The sequence below is a fragment of the Trachemys scripta genome, chromosome 1 (genome assembly GCF_013100865.1).
Source record: "Trachemys scripta elegans isolate TJP31775 chromosome 1, CAS_Tse_1.0, whole genome shotgun sequence".
In the NCBI taxonomy this organism is placed as follows: Eukaryota; Metazoa; Chordata; order Testudines; family Emydidae; genus Trachemys; species Trachemys scripta.
In genome coordinates this window covers 166,716,635-166,739,694 of record NC_048298.1, presented here as the reverse complement: position 1 = coordinate 166,739,694, position 23,060 = coordinate 166,716,635, and the positions used below count along the sequence as shown (strand labels likewise).

At 42.1% G+C, this 23,060-nt stretch overlaps 1 protein-coding gene across 3 annotated transcripts in view; it reads left to right on the top strand.

Moving 5' to 3' along the window:
• CADM2 (cell adhesion molecule 2) overlaps window positions 1-23,060 on the top strand; it is a 1,010,468-nt gene that overhangs the window by 743,925 nt on the left and 243,483 nt on the right. For all 3 annotated transcript variants that reach the window (XM_034792284.1, XM_034792291.1, XM_034792276.1), the window contains one exon: window positions 15,556-15,705. In XM_034792284.1, the coding sequence (XP_034648175.1) occupies window positions 15,556-15,705 (150 nt within the window). The remainder of the gene's footprint in view (window positions 1-15,555; window positions 15,706-23,060) is intronic.

Here is a 23,060-nt window from a genome sequence, read left to right as displayed (position 1 = left end):
CCTCAGTCCTCCAGCAGCACACCCTCTCAGTTCCTTGCGCCTCTTGCTCCCAGCTCCTCACACTCCCACCACAAACTGAAGTGAGCTCCTTTTTAAAACCGAGGTGCCCTGATTAGCCTGCCTTAATTGATTCTAGCAGCTTCTTCTTAATTGGCTCCAGGTGCCCTAATTAGCCTACCTGCCTTAACTGGTTCTAGCAGGTTCCTGATTACTCTAGTACAGCCCCTGCTCTGGTCACTCAGGGAACAGAAAACTACTCATCCAGTGACCAGTATATTTGCCCTCTACCAGACTCCTGTACAGCACTGGTCTGGGTCTGTCATATATCCCTCCCCCCAGCTCAACACCAAGGGGTTGGGCAGCTTGGGACGCCAGACAGTGCACACGTGACAAGCCATGGGCGTTGCCATGATGGCTCCCTACTCTGTGTTGCACACAGAACTGGAAAGGTTGGAGGGATAAGAACCATCTGGTCACCCTTGTGTTCTTCTCCTTGTTCCGCTGCATCCATTGAAGAGGGGCATGATGGATCATGAGGACAAATCTGCACCCGAGCAGGTAGTAGCACAACGTTTCCATGGCCCATTTTACAGCGAGGCATTCTCTCTCCACCACTGCATATTTTTGTTCCCTTGGAAGGAGTTTCCGACTGAGGTATAGTATTGGGTTTTCCTCCTCCCCAACCATCTGTGATAGAACGACCCCCAACCCTACTTCCGATGCAACCGTCTGTAGGATAAGCTCCTTGGTGAAATCGGGGGCTATCAGTACAGGGTTATTGCAGAGGGCACTCCGTAGGTCTGTGAATGCTTCCTCTGCTGCGTCAGACCATCTCACCAGATCAGGTCCACGGGCTTTCACTAGGTCTGTCAGGGGGCTTGCCCTTGTGGCAAAGTGGGGAATAAATCGTCGGTAATACTCCACCACACCTAGGAACGCCCGGACTTGTTTCTTGCAACTTGGTCAGGGCCAATTTTGGATGGCCTCTAACTTGTTCACTTGGGGTTTTACCAGACCTTTTCCCACAATTTAGCCAAGATATTTGGCCTCTGTAAACCCTACAGCGCACTTGGCAGGGTTTGCTGTAAGGCCAGCTCGCCTGAAGGTATCGAGGACTGCCTTCACCTTCTCCAGGTGGGTTTCCCAGTTTGGGGTATGAATGACCACATCGTCCAAGTAGGCAGCAGCATAACTGTTATGCGGGTGTAATAGCTTGTCCATAAGGCACTGGAAGGTAGCTGGGGCTCCATGTAGTCCAAAAGGGAGGACAGTATATTGAAAAAGACCCTCTGGTGTAGAGAACGCAGTCTTTTCCTTTGCGTCTTCTGCAAGGGGAATCTGCCAGTACCCCTTTGTCAAGTCTAGGCATTACCCAGACGGTCTTCTAGCTCAACTATGCGAGGTATGGGGTACGTGTCGAACTGGGATACTTCGTTTAGTCGCCGGAAGTAGTTGCAAAATCTTGTGGTGCCATCAGGTTTGGGCACCAGCACGATTGGGTGGACCACTGACTGTGGGATTCTTCGATGATCCCCAATTCCAGCACTTTTTTTACTTCTGCTTTTATTTCCTCCCTTTTCGCCGCTGGCACCCGATAGGGCCTCATTGTTACTCTGGCCCCAGGGTTCGTGACGATGTGGTGATATGTCTCGGTTGTTCGACCTGGTTTTGTCGAGAACACATCTTGGTTCCGGAAGGTCATCTCAGAAACCTCATTCTTCTGGTCTGGTGTTAAATTGGGAGGCACTCTCACCTGTTTGGAAGGCTTGTTTTCCTGGGTTAGGTCTTTTTGGACCATTGTGCATGCCTCTTGTGCATTCCAGGGTTTCAGAAGGTTAACGTGATAAATCTGTTCTTGTTTTCTGCGTCCTGGCTGCCGCACCTTGTAGGTTACTTCCCCCACGGGTTCAACCACCTCATAGGGCCCCTGCCATTGGGCCAGAAGCTTGCTTTCTGCTGTGGGTACCACCACCATAACCCGATACCCTGGTTGGAACTGTCGCACTTTTGCCTGGCGATTTGTAATGGGTTTGCTGGGCCTCCTGTGCTTTCTCCAAATGTTCCCGTACAATAGGGGTAACCCGGGCTATCCGGTCTCTCATCTGCATTACATGCTCTGTTATATTTCTCCCCTCATTGGGTTCCTCTTCCCAGATCTCTTTGGCGATATCTAGTATACCACAGGGGTGATGCCCATATAATAACTCGAAGGGGGGAACCCAGTTGAGGCCTGTGGTACCTCCCAGATAGCGAACATAACGTAGCGTAGTAGGGTGTCCCAATCCTTCCCATCCCGACTTACCACCTTCCTTATCATAGCGTTGAGGGTTCGGCTAAACTTTTCTACCAACCCATCAATCTGCGGATGGTAGACCGAAGTTCTCAAGGTATGTATATGGAGCAGCGTATAGAGGTCCTTCATTAGCTTTGACATAAATGGGGTTCCTTGGTCGGTTAATATCTCCTTCGGTAGCCCCATTCGGGGAAAGATCCCCACCAGCTCTTTGGCTATAGTTTAGAGGCCGTGTTCTGCAGGGGGACAGCTTCTGGGTAGCGAGTAGCATAGTCCAAAACAACAAGTATATATTGGTGGCCTCGAGCCGTCTTCTCCTGGGATCCCACTAGGTTCATGGCTATTCGCTCGAAGGGGACCTCTATGATGGAAGGGGTACTAAAGGTGCCCTCAAGTGGGGACAGGGACTGTGCAGCTGACACTCCGGGCAGGAGGCACAGTACCTCCGCACTTCTTCATGTACTCCGGGCCAGAAGAACCGTCGTAGGACTCGTGCCAGGATCTTCTCTACCCCCAAATGCCCCCCAAAAAGATGACTATGAGCAAGACTTAATACAGTGTTCTGGTGTTTTTGAGGTACTAGGATATGCTGTACCTTCTGCCCCTGCACTGGGTGCAACCCGGTGTAAGAGATCCTTCTTCATTATGAAGTAGGGTCCTGGTCCCTGGGGTTTCCCTTCCACGAGGACCCCATCTATTTCAGTCACCTCCTTCCTAATGTTGTCATACCTTGGGTCTTCTGCCTGGTCCCGTCCAAAATTTCCTCTCCCAGGGCTAATCTGCCCAAGATCTAGGGGCCCAGTCTCTGTTGCCTCTACTGGTTCAGAAGCATTAGAGCGGGGGTCAGACTCAGGTGCTTCTCCCTCCTGCGTGTCTTCCTTTTCAGCTGCGCGGGTCCGCCTACCTACAAGAGCGATCTTCTGGCTTTGGGTCAGTATTCGGGTTCCCAAGGCCTTAGTTGCCCTTCTTTCCCTTTTTGTCTTTCTATCCTGTCTGGAAGTGGAGAACAAATCTGGGGATATTTCAGAGAAGATTGGGGGTTGACAGTCTGCTGTGGATGCCTCATCAATTTTAGGGTCCCCATCTTTCTCCAATCCCCCTACTGGAAGTAAGTTTCCAAACCCTGGGAAGTCCCTCCCTATGAGCACCGGGTATGGGAGTTTAGGGACTACACCTGCTGCTACCTCAGTAGTGTTCCCTTGGATCTCGATTTTTACTGGGATGGTGGGGTAGTAACTAACTGTCCCATGGACACATGTTATCCCTGTATGTTTAGCCTGCAGCAGCTGACTACGCTTCACGAGCTTCCCTGAGATAAGCGTGATAGCACTCCCTGAATCAACCAGTGCTGTGTTCCCTACCCCATTTAGTTTCACTGGTCTGGTATACATATGTGGGGTTAGTGAGACCCCCAAAGATGGATTAGGGAGCATGGATCTGCCCACTTCCCCAGGTTACACTGCATAGACTCCTCAGCATTGGGACACTGTGCAACTATGTGTCCCCACTCCCCGCAGGCATAACATCTGTGTGGAGCCCTAGGTGTTCCCCGGTCTCTTGGTTTGGGCAGTCTAACATCACAATCCTCTTCTCCCTCAGTGCTCCGACTCTTTGTGGCCTCTAATGGGCCTTCAGCCTCTCTCTTTTTCCACCTGGGCCCTCCTGGCTTGGTGTTGCTAGTTTAACCCGGGGTGCCTCTTCCTTAACTGGTCAGGTCAGCTCCCTCGCTGTCCTTCACCTCTCTACCAGGGCGACAACCTCATCATAGGTGGAGGGTTCTTTCTGGCTTACCCAGGCACAAAGGTCTGGTGGTAGTCCCCTCATGTATCGGTCAATGACCAGAACCGCTAATATCTCTTCCGGGCTCCGGGACTCTGTTTGCAACCACTTTCGTGTGAGATGGATGAGGTCATACAATTGGGACCGCGGGGTTTTGTCTTCCTGGTACCTCCAACCGTGATACTGCTGGGCCTGCACTGCTATCGTTACCCCAGATCTGGCCAGGATCTCTGCTTCTAGCTGGGAGTAGTCTGCCGCAGACTCTTCAGGCAGATCGTGGTAGACCTTCTGGGCCTCCTCACACAGGAATGGGGCAAGGATGCCAGACCACTGATCTCGAGGCCAGGCCTCCTGTAGGGCTGTCCTCTCAAAGGCCAGAAGGTATGTCTCTACATGATCCTCCCGTGTCATTTTCTGCAGCCAATGGCTGGCCCGTATGAGCCGCGTCCCATCATGCCGCGATTCAGCTCTGTAAGGGACTTTACCTGGTTTACCAGTTCCCGCAGCATAGCTCGGTCTTGAGCAGCCTGCTCCATCAGCAGGCGATTGGTCTCTTGCTGCAGCCGCAGTGCCTCCTGTTGGGTGGCTGCCTGGACACGGGTAGCCTCCTGCTGGGCCGCCGTAACTTGTATCAGTGCCCGCACTACGTCATCCATTGTAGTGAAAAAAAATAAACCTCTCCTTTTTCTTTTTTCTTTTTTTGTTTAAATCACTCTTCTTCCGCCGCGCTGTGCACCCCAAAATCCCACCACTGACACCAATGTGACAAAGTTCCTGCTCTATCTTGGTGGGTCCTGCACTTATTGGCGGATTTTCTTGCCTCAGAGATTCACCATGTGGGTTGGGGAACAGCCCAGAGACCTTCCCCTCTGGGAGAACCCACAGTCCAGGTCAATTGGGAGGAACCCAGGCCCGCCCTCTACTCTGGGTTCCAGCCCAGGGCTCTGTGGACTGCAGCTGTCTATAGTGCCTCCTGTAACTGCTGCAGGACAGCTACAACTCCCTGGGCTACTTCCCCATGGCCTCCTTCAAACATCTTCCTTATTCTCACCACAGGACCTTCCTCCTGGTGTCTGATCATGCTTGTGCTCCTCAGCACACCCTCTCACTCTCAGCTCCTTGTGCCTCTTGCTCCCAGCTCATCACACTCCCAATACAAACTGAAGTGAGTTCTTTTTTAAAACCCAGGTGCCCTGATAGCCTGCCTTAATTGATTCTAGAAGCTTCTTCTTAATTGGCTGCAGGTATCCTAATTAGCCTGCCTGCCTTAACTGGTTCTAGCAGGTTCCTGATTACTATAGTGCAGCCCTTGCTCTGGTCCCTCATGGAACAGAAAACTAGTCATCCAGTGACCAGTATATTTGCCCTCTACCAGACTCCTATACCCCACTGGTCTGGGTCTGTCACAGTAAGTATTTTATATCAAAATTAACCACATTGAAATATTTAATTATCTGTAAGTAAATTATCTGAAGATGTTGTCATGGTTATTTTTAGTAAAAGTAACGGACACAAAATTTTACAGGAACTCTGGCCTGCCCATGACTTTTACTAAAAATAATAGGGAGGGAGGAAAAATGATACCTGGATTCTCATTGGGGTGGGGGAGGAATGGACAGCCCCAGCCCATCTGCCACAGTTATGGGGCACAGGCCAGACTCCAGACCCTACTGAAGCCATGGGGCAGGGTCACAGCCGCGGGGGTGGGAGAAGGGGGTGGCCCCTTCTCCAGTCAAAGCCGTGAGTCTGGGATGTATAACTCCTGCTCGGCCCCAGCACTGACCGCTGAAGCTAGAGTCAGGGAGGGCTGCTAAAGTCACAGAGCCTGTAACATCACTGACCTCCATGAATAAATCATATCCTTATCTAAAACTACATGTAAATGACACTAATTAGGGCCTATCAGTAATTGATCAATACACAAAGCTCAAGTTGACTTAGGGAACAGTGTTCTGTGCATGAAAGAATGGCAGGATATAACCTTAACTGTCAGTTACAGGAGTAGGGACAGAGATGGTTGTTTAGTGCTAATGGAAGCAAGCCAGCTAGGTCCCCCAAATATTCATTTTAATGAAAATTATAAAATCTGCACAGTTGGTTTACTCAAACTTGTAGACCCACAAAGAGACCTTCTCAGTCTCTCTTAGAAATGCATAATATTCTATTGGTGGTTGGGACAGCATTTGCTCTGCATAATGCAGGATAACATTTGAGAGCAATTGTCCAAGTGATGAGAATAAGGGGCCCCATCCTGAACTGATGCAAATTGTCTTAGTTCTGTAACTTTATTTTAATGGAGCTATGAAAACCTACAACAGTTGAGGATCTGGCCCCATGGATTTAGTAGCATTTGGCCATTAGTTGAAACTATATCACCACAAGATTCCCAGAGTGAAATCCCTTATTCTGGTTTACTTGTATAACATTTACAGAAAATATCAAGTTCTGAGTTAAATTACCAGTTGTTTCATTCAGCAACTTCTATTTGCTTAAACAGAGCAATGTTTCAGTAGATCTAGTTTGGCACTACAAACGACTTTGAACATCAAAGAAAGTAAACATTGACATGATGGGTGAAATCACCAGAAATGAAATCTTTGTGAATGAACAAATGATCAAAAGTGGAAAACACATCTTATTAACCACTGTGGCTTTTGCTCTTTGAAAAACAGAAATGGTTCCTTCAGGGAATGTTCTGAGTTGACTCGGCTATAGCTATGTGTTGATCAACTCAAAGTCATTGAGGTGTTGCTTGTTTAGTTGAAAACCATCTGCAAGTATCAGGCTCCTCATCTACTAGGATTGTGATTTCCTTTTTCCCCCCTCTCCTTTTCCAATGAAGAATATTTGTTCTTACCAGAGTTTATTTGAAGGCTTTTTTTAAAAAAAAAAAATTGACTCAAATATGCAAAAGCTAATTACATAACTTAAGGATATAGATCTCACTACATAGTCATAATTTAGCTAAACATTACAATTATCTTCCCTTAGGTAACAGAATATTTCACTGAGAAACATGTTTGATAATCATATGAGAGAATGACATTTTGATACAGCTTCCAACCTTTATGATTACAACTTAACAGTTTTCCTCTTTCTACTCTCTCCTTCCTTGCACTGGCTACAAAAAGAATGAAAAATTAGTTAAGACTAGACCTAGATGGTGATCAGATAGGAGAAAGGAACTAAGATACATGGTGAGGTGTTAATAGGGGGGTTCTTTCAGATTCTTATATTGAATTAGTATTAAAGAGATCAATCAAAAATGTGTGAGAAAATGTTTGGGCCTAAAGAAGTTTACATATGATTTGATGTCACTCAGTAAACTCAGAAGATTGAAGGAATGGTGAAGTCCAATTAGCAAGGAAAGAACACTATTGATTTTAATTGTGTCTCTTAAAGAAAGATCCTTTCACGTCCAGCCCTAGAACACAAAGAGCAAAATCAAGATCAGTATTTAAATATACTTTTCTCTTGTTCTGCTTTAGATAAGGAGAGTCTGAATTGGGGGAAAGGGAAATTGGCTTTCATTGAACTATCACAAGATTCTCTCTTCAAGCATTTTGAAATATATACCATATGCAGAGGTGAAAGTAAGCTGGTACGCCCCAGTACGGCGTACCGGCAAGAGCTGGTATGGCGTACCGGGGCGGCCCAGCTTCCCCAGGTGGCAATTTAAAGGACTGGGGCTCCCAGCAGCAGCTGGAGCCCCAGGCCCTTTAAATTGCCACCAGAGCCCCGCTGCTGGAGCCCTGGGGTAGCAGCAGCGGGGCTCCGGTGGTTATTTAAAGGCAGGGCTGGCTCCAGCGTTTTTGCCGCTCCAAGCGGCAAAAAAAAAAAAAGCTGCGAAGGACCCACCACCAAATTGCTGGCCCTTTCCATAGGCCGCAGGCGGCTATTTAAAGGGTTGTGGCGGTACAGGCACGGGAGCCCCGGGCCCTTTAAACAGCCCCTGGAGACCCGCTGCCAGAGTCCTGGGGTAGCAGCAGCAGCTGAGGGCTCCGGACGCAGTTTAAAGGGCCCGGGGCAGTAGCAGCGGCCAAGCCCTGGGCCCTTTAAGCTGCTGCCGGAGCCCCCAGCGGGGGAGAGGGAGGGCACTTACCAGTACAGGGTGGGCCGGGGCTGGCTCTGACCCACCCCCTCCCATCCCCTCCCCTTCTGCAGGCCCCAACCCAGTCGCGTACCGGTAAGTCCCTATTTCTGTTTTCACCTCTGACCATATGAAATTACTTGAATATATTCCGAATACCTACAAAACCACTTGGATACTCTTTATAGTCTGGGATGGGATGGTGTAATGTGTGGTTAGCACACATTTCTTCTTCTTTTTTTTTCTTCCCCTGTTTATTGTCTAATGGTAAGAACAAATTCCTGCAGTATGCATAAAGGAAGATTTAAAGAATAGATGAGCTTCTGCACTGGTGTACGTAACTAGAGCTAAGTAGTTCAATGAGTAACATCAATTTGTAAAAAGTCAGTTTTGTTAGGCTTAAAGAGCAAACTTGGTGATCTGATTCAGAAAGTCTGCAAAAATAATTCATTTGCAGGCAATGATACATATACTGGTATCTGTCAAACCTTCCAGAACAAAGATCTGCAAAATGTGCATGCCTATAGTTATCTTTTTAACCTTGGGCTGAATAAAGCATTACTGAAACATACTCATTCCACAGAGCAGCAATTTGACCCAACTGCCTTTTCTTCCATTTTAAAGGGGTGGGGGGTGTGCGTGCGTGGGGGAGAATCTCATTATCCTAGACTAAGCCCTGCATCTTTACTCTGCGTCCTGAAGTATCGGGCCAACTGTCTATCACTTCTTTTAAAAAAAAAAAAAAAACTTTCTCCAGCTTGACATCTCAATTTAGGACATAGTTAAGTGATTGAGTCTTCTTGTGATTCTGTCTTGGAATGTGGTCATAGGTTCCTGTTCACGCACCTAGCTGCCTTTCAAGTGTTCTTCATGTTGGAAGGGGAAATAGTCACCTCTAGGTATTGATTATTGACCCTTCAAATGGCATTACAGAAAGATAGTGTTTTTTATGAACACAAAATAATTAACTTTCTGGGCATTATTGAAGTTCCATTTCAGTACTATCTCCTTTCTTTCTGGCAGTTCCCTCAAAGGAAGACATCTTTCACCCTTAAACTCTTTCACTTGTACCATAATATGACTGCTTATTTTTTTCTTTGTTCTGCAAACCTGATTCTAGGTGGAATATATTTGAAGAAGGGATTGCTAGTATGTGCAAACACTGCGTTGCTTCATGCTGCCTAGTTAATTTTCTCATATTTTCTTCATTGCCACCGAGTGAGTTTGTTTGTTTGTTTTTGTTTTTTGCCAGAATAAAAAAAGTCTGTATTGAGGTCCATGTTGATCTTAGTTTAAGTTCCAGTTTTTTAAATAATTTGTTAAAGAAAATATAAAATGGTGCCAGGGATGTGTGCTGCTTAGAAACAATTATAGTTTGCATTCAATACAAATAACCATCCAAAGCTTTGGATGATTATCTATTCTTTCTGAACATTTTGAGTCTACAAAACTAGGAAGAAAAGGTCACATTATGAGCATTCAGGCATTCCACACGATGTTTCCAAATCAGAATGTACGAAAATTTCTATGTTTTTCAAATGAATGATAGACTTTTATAGGATAGGCTGCTGGACCACTCTGTCACACTGCAAAACCTCTGATTATCTGTGCAATATCAGGAGGGATCAGGACAGATGAAAATGAGTGAGTATTGGGCACTGCATGATGTTGAACTATATCTCATTTAGATCTTCCAGGGCAAATTATCTGACCTACCTGATTTAGGCTTTTTTTCTGTAGTGTTTAATTGAGGACTTAGCAGTATGGTTTGTAAATATTGCATACAGCTAGTGTAAATATTTTTAAATGATCATAAACACTTTGGAGTTCTCCTTTTTTTGTCTTTTTAACACATCTGTGCCATAACTGTTAGTTAAAACCAAAAAATAAAATAAAGCCAACCCCCAAAATATCCAACAGAAAACCAAAAACGATGTATCTTAAGTATTTGACAGATTCAGTCTCACATTTTAATTTCTAACATTTACTATTAAATATTTTAAAGCAGTACTTGTATAAAGAAGACCTTTACCCATACTCTGCTAACACAAAGGTACCCAAAGTACTACTACTTCACCAAGACAGAGTTACAGTCAGTCCATTTTCAGCTTCAATTGTCCATTTGTCCACTACTCTGTCTCTCTATCCTCAAGCCTTATGGAAGATTCTGTTGTGTAACTTAAGAAAGCAGAACCACAGAGCTTTAAAATTCTTCCATTTGCTTTAAAATGAATACATTCAGCACTCTATTTCCACCAGTCATAGGGAATAGATTGTCTCCCTTGTCTTTAATATATAGTGGGATATTCTTGTCCAAGAAAGCAGCCACATACTTAACTAGTTTAAATTGCCATAGCTGCACTGAAGTCAATGGAGCTACGCTGATTTACATCATCTAAGGTTCTAGCAAAACATTTTAGAAGCATTTGCATTTTAACATTTGATATTTCTGTACCACATGTTTCTATGTTTACTTCACGTGGGGAGAACTGAATTCTTTTCATTCCGGTATTTGGTAATGGTTATTATTCTCATGCCAGACTGTCTCTATTTTGGGATAGAAGCAAATGATATGTTCTAAATTTGCACAGACTGCTGCAGAGGATTTGATGGGATTTGTGTGTGTGTTTTTTATTTTTTTTCTTTTCTTCCTATCTTAGGTACTTAAATGATAGCTACTGTAGTATCTAAGTGCCTCACAGTCTCTAATGCATTTGTTCTCACAATACTCTGTGAAGTAGAGATGTGCTATTACCCCCCCATTTTACAGATGGGGATCTGAAACACACTGCAACTAAGTTAAATTGTCCAGGGTCACACAAGAAGTGTGTTGTGGATCAAGGAATTGATCCTAGGTGTCTCAAGTTTCAGGCAGGCACTCTGATCATTGGACCATCCTTCCTTTTATGGAAAGTAGGAAGTTCAGTTCTGTTGGTTGATGGTGTGGTGGAGAGGACAAACCATGGTTTAATTTGTTTTTCGGTTTGGTAACTTATATTGTGTACCCCAAGTTATGGATAGGTGCCACTTTTTATTATTTTTTTAGAAATCCAAAGAAATAAAATAAAAATAAATTCCCTTCCCCACTGCAGTTTTTCCAGCACTACATATGAGACAATAATTTTATGACCCATAATCTGGGAGTAGTATAAAGGAATCGATATAAGAATTTATGCTAAATTCCCATCAAATTACAGGCAATAACACTCTTCTTGGGTATATTTTCAGTCCTTTTTTTTTTCACTTTTTCTCATTTGCTTTTATAACTTAGTTTAAATAAAATTATGTACACTTTTTAAATGTAAGCTCTTTTCTCCAAGAATATAGAGTTAAAATAGATTCTAACTCAGTTATGTCTTGAGTTGGTGGCCTTATTGTTTTCTGTTGGTGGTCTTATTGTTTCCTGTTGCAAAATTATGCAGCTAGAAATATAGGCTCAAGGGGAAGTTACAAAGACACCTTCCATGTCTATTTTATACATAAATTCCTCACTCTGAAATTAGGTACTATAAATGTATACTGTTGTCCATTGGACTAGTTTAGCAGTTAGGCCTTCCAGGAAAAAAAATCCTAGAATGTTACCCCAAGAACTGAGCATTTTTTTTTTTATTTCCAGTATCCCTTTTAGGTTCTGTAGTTTAAGAAGTGAATCCTGCAATATTCTTGTTAACTCCTAATTTTCTTTGCAGTGGCTCTATTAATGGAAAAAATAGTAGTGAGAGAGCAGACACTTTTGACTTGTTCCCCTTTTTCTTTAGTTAGGGATATCAAGACATTCATGCTGCAGATTAAGTATGAGGTATTTGTTTTCCAAATGTGGGACTAAATTGATACAATTCAAAACAGCCAATTAGGAAAGGCCACTCAACCCAGTTAAGGGATTTCTCTGCTTCTAGAGTTAAAGCAAATTCCTATTTCTTTGACCAAAGTGAATGGATGCAATTTAATGGTGCATCCTAGATTGTTTGAGGGCTGCCTTCCAGGGGAAAAAAGTTTTGGGTCTTTTATGTATCAGTTGTTGAATTGTAGTCTATAGTCTGGTTGTCATTATTGTATCATAAATTTGTAATATCTTTGTTTAGAAGTGAAATCAGATACTAGGACCAACACTCATTTCTGCATCTCTCCTCTTCATGTGTCAGTATGCTGATTACCATGCTGCATAGCTTGCGGGGTTCTAGCTTTCTCTTGTACTTTTGGTATAAACCCTACACAACAAAAGCATTAATTCCTGCTAGAAAACTGAAAAACTAAAAAGTAATATAGTAATCCGATCCTGGATTTTTGCCTATGTTTAGGCTATTTTATAGTCATCTACATTTCAGATCAGGATATAATTTCTGCTAACCTAATTGCAACATCTTGTGATGTTTTCTCAAAATAAAGCTTTATATCTCTGGAGAGATTTACACGTTGAGAGATTATATATACATAAAGTAATCCTGAAAAACTGATTAAATACGTTTTAGATTGTTTTTAATTTCTTTTGAGCTGTCTTTCTAAGAAAATAAGCCAAAACTAATTTACGCTCATGCTCATTGTCAAATAAGCACTGCATCATTTGAAATGGGAAGTTGTCTCCCTCTCCTCACCATTAAAATAATGACCATGCTTTGCATTTGCCTTTTAGAGGTCTGACACTTTTTAAAGTCTTATCCAAATCCTACTGAAATCAATATGAAGACTGCCATTGACTTTAATGGATTTGAATCAAATCTTTACTTTTGTATCTGCCTCACCAAGACTTGCATTTTCTCACACCTATGCATATTGGTTTTGGCTGAAACTGGAAGTACTGAAATAATGTGAGGAGATTCAAGTTAGGAAGGATGGTAAAATGAAAAAGAGTGTTTTATGGTTCAAGCACACGACTGAGTAGAAGAAATCCGTTCTAGTTTCAGCTCTGCTACAGGCTTCCTGTGTGACCTTTAGTGAGTCATATAACTTCTCTTTTTATCATGATTTCCACATAAGAAAAATGGTTATAAAATGTACATACCTCACAGGGATGTTGGGAAACTAGATGTATTGGAATATGTAAAGCCAATGTGCCAGTAAATTGCTAATGCATTCTACTCACCTGATGTCCCCCACAGTTAGCATCTTAACCCCAAGATACCCTCTTTCCCGCATCTACTGCAAAGATTTTCAGGATTCATCAACGAACTGTCATATGAAAAGCATAGACAAAAAGACTAATATGCTGACGGTGTAAAATCATGTGAATATATCACCAAGAGTAATTTAGTCGAAGTAATAGTATGCCGTGTGTGCCTTTCTGGATTTTTAAAACTTGAATTTAAGCAATAAGAATTGCTGTGAGGTTCCTTGAAACATTGGGATTGGAAAGGGGAGAAGTGATGGAAAAATGACAAGTTTTCTAATTTTTTCTTCATTATCATTTTTCATTCAGTGGGTATTCTTAATGTATGTGTTTCAAGAAATGTCAAATACAGTGGGTGTTTGTTTGCAGTGGTTAAACTAGTTATAATATTTCCAATATTCCCTATATTCTACTTACCATAAATATTCCATCCCATTAAATATAAAGGTATTTTTTTTCCAGCTTACTCTGCATAATTTAGTGTATAAAAGTGATGGTTGACACAGAATGTACAGTTTTTGCTCCAATAATGTTTGCTCAAATTTCTTTCATCCTATGTTTCCTCCACTCTTTCATCCTATGTTTCCTTCAGCTACTGTAGTCTCATGCCAAGGAAACATTTTTGTTTTAATAGACGAATTAAAACTGTGTTGAGTTCATTTGATTTTATTTATTGAGATGACTTTTCCTGCAACTGCTGCTAATTTATTTTGTTCAGAATACAAAAATTTAGGCAATAAAGTATTTTAATGTAAATTGAGTGTGAAGGATGCTGCTTCTGTTTTTTCTACAGCAGCAGAAAGCTGACTCAGTGATCTCCAGTTTATTCCAACCCAGAACTGGATGGTCTACGGTAGTTGTGAGAGGCTAGTTAGTCTTCAAGGTTTTTGGCACTTTTTCCGAGCCTGCCAACAAGGCTGCCAGCTGCGGTAATGTTTTTTGTGGGTGCCTGCCTCGCAGGAACTGAGTAACATAACCAAACTTATTTTGCATAAGCTACTGCACAGCCATCAAAACTTGCCCTGGATTCTGTCTTGTCACTATAACCAAGTCAAACAATAGTGTGTGTCTATCATTTATTCATGGTTTCTTTGCATAGTTGCATAATTGCACTTGTTTTTAATCATTTTTGCCTTCTGTATAGGCTAAACCCCAACCCCTTGTTTATTTGGGCAGAGTTCTATGAGTGCCACTAAAATATAATACTTATCTTAAAGTTTTATGCCAGATCTGTGGGCATTTGGTATAACTACTGGTATATTGACAGTTAATATGTTTGATATAATAGTATGACATAAGCGTGAACTTGTCTATTTGTTACATAGGACTGTAAGGATATTTTCCACTTCAGGTTTTTCATACTCTTCAGTGCCTAGCTACGTGTTGTACTTCTCCATTATAAGAATCTTTATGCCAGTGGTTCTAGCAGAACAAGTAGTATATTTTACTTGTAAGCTTTCCCCACATACACATTAAAAACTGTAACTCCTGTTTTGTTACAGTTCCTCTTTGTGTCTTCTTTGTCCATTATATAACAAAGTATGTGCTGATTTCACAAAATTGCTCTTTATAATAAATATGTAACTGGAAGTGTGTATAAGAGGTATTTTGGACAGCTTTTTTTCAGCAAATTCTTAATGTGCTCTATAACATTTTGGGATAAAATCATAATAGAGATGTGATTGCATCAAGTCTATCCCCAAACAAGTTCAGGTGATACTTCCTTACACCACACTTGTTCTTAAACAAAATGCCAAAACTGGCAAACAAAAGCATCAAGATAATTACCCCCCCAAAAAATTGTAAGCTACCCTATCTTTCTGGCTTTAAAAAAAAATTCTCTGTTGATTTCAAAAGAGAGTTTCATAGGGGATTTTTTTTGTTGTTGTTGTTGTTTTATATATATTTTCTGCTTTTAGCAGATGTTATAAATAGTCTAGGTTTTTAGGTACATTTAACCATGTTCTTCATAATAAGAACCATATATAATACATTGAAGCATCTGTGGACATGGTTTTCAGTTTGTGTGTCCGAATAGGGAGGGATAAGGATTGTAGGATACTTCCTAGAAGATAATGAATATTAAATAATCTGCAGCTCTTAAATTTAACCTGGCTATCTCTCTGATACAGAGAACATATTTTTGATATATCTTTTTTCCGCCTTTTGGTAAGACTATTACATCAAATTCAGACTGTGCAGGCTGTGAGAAGTTAATGTAATAAATTCTGTTCTATAACTTTCATGTAATCGGGATTTTTTGTTTTTATTTTCTTTAATCCCCTTCAGGCAGCCAAGGGCAATTTCCACTCACTCAGAATGTTACAGTTGTTGAAGGGGGAACAGCAAATTTGACCTGCAGGGTTGATCAAAATGATAACACCTCCCTCCAGTGGTCAAATCCAGCTCAACAGACTCTGTACTTCGATGACAAGAAAGGTGAATATATTTTCTTTAATAATTTTGAAATATTTCATGATAATAAATATCTTAAATGAGACAGATCATTCATTTATTCCAAAACTGTTTTAAAATGTAACTGTATTTATGTTAAATATTAAATATTTCTGTTTGCTAGGCATAAACTCTAAAGAGTACAGAGTTTTGTTAGTCTCTAAGGTGCCACAAGTACTCCTGTTCTTTTTTCTAAAGAGTACTTAACTTATAATTTTTGATTAAATATACAGAGTTTGTTTCTAACTCTCTCTTTGATTGAAGTTATTATTGTAATGTATATCTTGATTTCTTACATGATTTTCATTGCCTACATTAAGAGGTTGGAGGAAAAGAACAACATTTTTCATGATTATTGCAAGCTGAACTGGAAATCCTTGTTTAGATGTATTTCAAAGGGCGGGTTAAGGAGGGCTGTGTGCAGAGGGGATGTAGTAGCCTGAAAGCACCATATCTTGTCTATGGTAGTTGGTGGTGGAAGGATAGCTAGTATTTGGCTCAAGTTTATTGGATTTCGTTTGTTTGTTTTGTTTTTAAACAATTAGTGTGCAGTTACCATCAAATGGTTATTCAGCCAAACAACTAATTAGTTCACTTTTATATTTACTGCCTGAGCTTTACTAATTACATGATCCATAGGTTGTGGTGGTGGTCTACCCAGATGAAAAAAATTGGAACAATTTCTATTCCTTTTCATAAGACAAATATTGCTTATTTAATAGGGTTTGCTGCCAAGATTTGTGCATCTACCTGACCTGAATAAGCCAAGAAATGCGATAAAATGTTAACAAGGGAATGCCCTTCGATTTCATACATAAAAACATTTGAGAATTAACAGAGCTAAATTTCGTAAAATCTCTATTTGGCTTCAGAACTGCAATAACCTTGATGTTGGCTCCAGCAGTAGCGAAGCTTGATCGAGTTTATATTTAATCCTTCAGTGAGGACTCGGTTCTGCAAGATGCTGAGCACTCTGGCCCATGTCCAGCAAATGGGAGTACTTAGGAGCTTAAAGTTAAGTACTGATTAAGTGTTTTGCTGTATGATTGCAAAGGTGCTTAGCATCTTGCGGGATCAAGGTTGAAGAGCAGGTTTTGGGTGGATCTGTGTACTTGATTAAAAGCAGATTTGAAAAGCAGTTGTATTATATCTACAGAACCTGCAATCAAAATATTTTCAAACTGAGTAAGTTTCATTGCTACTAATATAATAGGCAAAACAGAATCTAATTAAGATACTGAAATGGTTCCTTTTTCCTTTGTGTAACTATTTTTTAATGTGTAATCATTGGATTTGCAATTTCCTTTGAGTCTCAAGTATGTTCTGAATGTTGGATTAAAGATACATAATGAAGGGTTTGCCGTGTGTTAATATTCCTAAAACCCAATCCTGCAACCCTTACTCATGTGAGTAATCCCACTGATTTTGTGTAAGTAAGGAATACCTGCATTAGTAAAAGTAGTGGGTTTGAGCTCTTTTGTAGGCGAAACCCAATATCTAGAACTTCTATACATTTAATGACATTTTAAAAGAAGTGCAGCAGTAACATTTGAGTGGTTTGTTGCATAGTAAGTATTTGTGAGCAATTTATATTCTCTACAGAAGACACAGTAGGTTAAAGAAAACTTAAAGAACTGCAGTTTTCATTGAACTTTAAACTCTGTCCTTAGACTCTGAGGAATATGTGCAGATTTATTTGCAGAGGAATTACTGTGCATCTGTTACACAGAAAAACTGCTAAAATGATCCAGAAGTATGCCTGGTCCTTAAAGCATGCATATTCGATTATTTTACATTTATAAGGCATTGCATCCTGTTCATGTGACAATCCCATTCTTGACTATACTGCTGGGGGAAGTGAGCAGCAGGATAAAATGCCATGCAGAAGTCATTGCCACTCTCTCCCCACTTCTTCCAACTCAAATAATGGTTTCACAGCTTAAATCAACAGCTCTGTCTGTGTGCTTCCACTTATACCTAAAGGAAAGATGTCTTCCTTTTGGGTCTTGTATTGCTAGGCTGGAACTCTAGCTCTGAAAGCTTAGAAGGGTATCCCTCAGAGACCGCATTAAGTCCATCCTGAGGCCAGTGTTGAAGCAGAAGTCTGACTCAGAGCTCTCTCTTCTTATAGGCACTTCATTTGTGTCCATTTAGGCACAGAGAGCTTACTCTTAGGTGCAGTAGCTTGGCTTCATCCATTGATTCCAGTGCCCAGACATTCAGAGTTCTCCACTGGTTTTGGCCCTAGCTGCATGACACATCTCTCTCCCTTCATAGCTATGTAAACCTCCTGGTACAGTTGGTGTTTATCAGACCCATAAAATCAGTGAAAAAGAATAGGTGGAGACAGACAAACAACTCTTATAGGAGTTGGATCTATGAAGCTCACTCCCACAGGAGATCAGAATGACCACAGACCCCTCCACATTCAGAATTAAATTAAAAATAATACATGCCCTTGACTTAACATTCCATCAATAAATGATGCACCATTACGCTACACTCACCCACAAACTAATCAAGCTATTTCTTCTGTTGGTTGGGAGGAAGAGAGAAAGTGCCATTGTTATTTCTATTTTTAAATACTTGGAAGATGCTCAGGTACTTCCATAGATGGGAGCCAGATGAGTATCGAATACATGGCTGGTGTGTACGGCAGCAGGAGAGTAAGCTGCCGTAAACAGTATGCAATAGAAGCAGAAAAGTTCCCCGTGGATGAGGTCTGAAATGCCCTCTCCACGATGCTGTTCTTCATGAAGGCCCTAATGTTTGCAAAAACTAGAACTACAAGATGGGGGTACAGAGGGACCTAGAGCCAGGCTCTGACCCAAAGACAATTTCTGATGATAAAAAAGACATGTTTAATGTAAATATAGTCTATTTTTGTGAACTAAATCAGTGAGGTATTTGAGAAGAAGCATTACCTACTTGGTTACGACAATGGGACTGGATGGGAGGAGATGGTAACATTATTGGATTCACCTAATGGTACTATTATTCAGGGCTTGTGTAAATGAACACTTAGGTAAGGTGACCAGACAGCAAATGTGAAAAATCAGGACAGGAGGTGAGGTGTAATAGGAGCCTATATAAGAAAAAGACCCCAAAATCGGTGCTGTCCCTATAAAATCGGGACATCTGGTCACCCTAGTTTGTGGCAAGCTGGGGTGAATCTACCCCACATTACTGTGTTGCTCATTAAGTAATGATGTGGGTTCCACTGACACACGCTAAATGTTCCCTAATGTGCTTTAATCTACTCCCATTTCAAAGTGTGATAGTCAAAACTGACTGAGAAATGTTTAGTGCATGACAGCTGGGTCCACCTGGAGAGTTAGTGTGTGGCAGGCTAGCATGGAGTAGATTTACACACGAGCTTTCAACAAAATAAGTGGTCATATAGACAAGCACGGGGAGGCTTCCAAACTTTGTGACTGAATAAGCAGGCGGTTTGATCTCAAAGAAATGCTGATAATTAGTTTTCATGCAGTTGTCTCTTCAAATCTGAACGTATCATTAAAGTTGGTCTTCTCCGCTCGAGTCTCTCTCATTCTAGAATAATTTAGATGTGGTGCTATTGCCTACATGCTATATGCCTATAAACAAAACATGGAAAAACATTAGAGACTGGGATTCTGTTTTTAACTTGACTTGTCCTTGTACCTCACTTTCCTGTGTCTTTGGTCAAGTCACATAACAGATGTCTTCATTTTTCAATTAGAAAAATGGGACTAATAATGGATACCTTCCTTGCATGGGTTTTGTGAGATGTAAATAACTCGTGTTGGTAAAATTGTCCAATATTTTTGGTTAGAAGCTTCAGTAAAAAGTCACATTATTATTTACTCATTTATGAATTATAACCTATTCATTGTTTGCAACCAGAACACCAAAGATATTAATCACATTTTCCTTTCATGTCATAGATGCATATCAAAACTTAACCCACACCTGAAATTACTCCAAAGTAAAAGCAAATACTGTCCATTAATATCAATTGCCCATATATATATATATAGTTGTGTTTTTGTGTACAAGGATGCTTTAAACTCAACTGATTTAAATATTTATGAATAAAATTAGTTACACAAGTAATATTTTAGCTTGAGAAATGTTTGATGGTGTGCCTATATAAAATTAAAAGAAATAGATTTTTCTTTCAGGAAAAACAATGACCTACTTTAATCTGTTTAATGTATGTGAATGAATATATCAGGTTTTTGTTTTTAGAGTTTCATGGCTTGGATTAGATAAAATATTTGTTACAAATTTGAGACTAGAGTGTGATTAACCCAATCTGGATATACAAAGAGTGAAGCAGGGGGCAGGGGAGGAGAGATCCAATAAGCCTTTTCCTTCTTTATGTCCTAAAACTGTAAGACACATCTAGATTAGGAAAACTGATCCACTGCTAGGATGATGGGGAAAGCGGTGGATGTGATATATCTTGTCATTAGCAAAGCTTTTGATATGGTCTCCCATAGTATTCTTGCCAGCAAGTTAAAGAAGTATGGGCTGGATAAATGGAATATAAAGTGGATAGAAAGCTGGCTAGATTGTCGGGCCCAACAGGTAGTGATCAATGGCTCGATGTCTAGTTGGCAGCCGGTATCAAGCGGAGTGCCCCAGGGGTCAGTCCTGGGGCTGGTTTTTGTTCAACATCTTCATTAATGATCTGGATGATGGGATGAATTGCACCCTCAGCAAGTTTGTAGATGACACTAAGCTAGCGGGAGAAGTAGATATGTTGAAGGGTAGGGATAGGGTCCAGAGTGACGTAGACAAATTGGAGGATTGGGCCAAAAGAAATCTGTTGAGATTCAACAAGGACAAGTGCAGAGTTCTGCTCTTAGGAAGGAAGAAGCCCATGCACCACTACAGGCCGGGGACCAACTGGCTATGCAGCAGTTCTGCCGAAAAGGACATGGAGATTACAGTGGAGGAGAAGTTGGATATGAGTCAGCATTGTGCCCTTGTTGCCAAAAGCCAATGACATATTGGGCTGTATTAATAGGAGCATTGCCAGCAGATCGAGGGAAGTGATTATTCCCCTCTATTCGGCACTTGTGAGGCCACACCTGGAGTACTGTGTCCAGTTTTGGTCCCCCCACTACAGAAGGGATGTGGACAAATTGGAGAGAGTCCAGCGGAGGGCAACAAAAATGATTAGGGGGCTGGGGCACATGATTTACAAGGAGAGGCTGAGGGAACTGGGGTTATTTAGTCTGCAGAAGAGAAGAATGAGGGGGGATTTGATAGCTGCTTTCAACTACCTGAAGGCGGGTTCCAAAGAAGATGGAGCTCGGCTGTTCTCAGTAGTGGCAGATGACAGAACAAGAAGCAATGGTCTCAAGGTGCAGTGAGGAAGGTCTAGGTTGGATATTAGGAAACCCTATTTCTGCGGTGATCTAGAAGCCTACTTTCATCGTCTCCGACTCAAGGAATATTTTCAACGCACCACCGAACCGTGCACTGACCCACAGGAACCCTCCTACCAACACTACAAGAAGAAGAACTCTGCGTGGACTCCTCCTGACGGTCAAAATGACAGACTTGACCTCTACATAGAGTGCTTCCGCAGACGTGCACAGGCTGAAATTGTGGACAAACAACATCACTTGTCCCATAACCTCAGCGGTACAGAATGCAATGCCATCCACAGCCTCAGAAACAACTCTGACATTATCATTAAAGGGGCTGACAAAGGAGGTGCTGTAGTCATAACGAACAGGTCAGATTATGAACAGGAGGCTGCCAGGCAACTCTCCAAGACCACATTCTACAGGCCACTATCCTTTGATCCCACTGAGGAATACCAAAAGAAACTACACCATCTGCTCAAGAAATTCCCAGCTACAGTACGGGAACAAATCTACATGGACACCCCCCCAGAACCCCGACCAGGGGTATTCTATCTGCCACCCAAGATCCATAAACCCGGAAACCCTGGATGCCCCATCATCTCAGGCATTGGCACTCTTACAGCAGGATTATCTGGCTATTTGGACTCTCTCCTCAGACCCTACGCTACCAGCACTCCCAGCTATCTTCGAGACACCACCGACTTCCTGAGGAAACTACAATGCATTGGTGTTCTTCCTGAAAACACCATCCTGGCCACCATGGATGTAGAAGCACTTTACACCAGTATTCCACATGAGGATGGACTACAAGCTGTCAGGAACAGTATCCCTGATGAGGCCACAGCACGCCTGGTGGCTGAGCTTTGACTTTGTCCTCACCCACAACCACTTCAGATTTGGGGACAACTTATACCTTCAAGTCAGTGGCACTGCTATGGGTACCCGCATGGCCCCACAGTATGCCAACATTTTTATGGCTGACTTAGAACAACGCTTCCTCAGCTCTTGTCCCCTAGTGTCCCTCCTCTACTTGCGCTACATTGATGACATCTTCATCATATGGACCCACGGAAAGGAGGCCCTTGAAGAATTCCACCTGGACTTCAACAATTTCCACCCCACCATCAACCTCAGCCTGGACCAGTCCACACAAGAGATCCACTTCCTGGACACTACAGTGCAAATAAGTGATGGTCACATAAACACCACCCTATACCGGAAACCTACTGACCGCTATACATACCTACATGCCTCCAGCTTCCATCCAAGACCCATCACACGATCCATTGTCTACAGCCAAGCCCTAAGATACAACCAAATTTGCTCCAACCCCTCAAACAGAGACAAACACCTGCAAGATCTTTATCAAGCATTTGTAAAACTACAATACCCACCTGGGGAAGTGAGGAAACAGATTGACAGAGCAAGACGGGTACCCAGAAATCACCTACTACAGGACAGGCCCAATAAGGACAATAACAGAACACCACTGGCCATCACATACAGCCCCCAGCTAAAACCTCTCCAGCGCATTATCCACGATCTACAACCTATCCTGGAAAATGATCCTTCACTCTCACAGACCTTGGGAGGCAGGCCAGTCCTCGCTTAGACAGACAACCCCCAACCTGAAGCAAATACTCACCAGCAACTACACACCACACCACAGAAACACCAACCCAGGAACCAATCCCTGTAGCAAACCTTGTTGCCTACTCTGTCCCCATATCTACTCTGGCGACACCATCAGAGGACCCAACTACATCAGCCACACCGTCAAGGGATCATTCACCTGCACATCTACTAGTGTTATATATGCCATCATGTGCCAGCAATGCCCCTCTGCCATGTACATTGGTCAAACCGGACAGTCCCTCCGCAAAAGAATAAATGGACACAAATCGGACATCAGGAATGGTAATGTACAAAAGCCAGTAAGTGAACACTTCAATCTCCTTGGTCATTCTATTACAGATT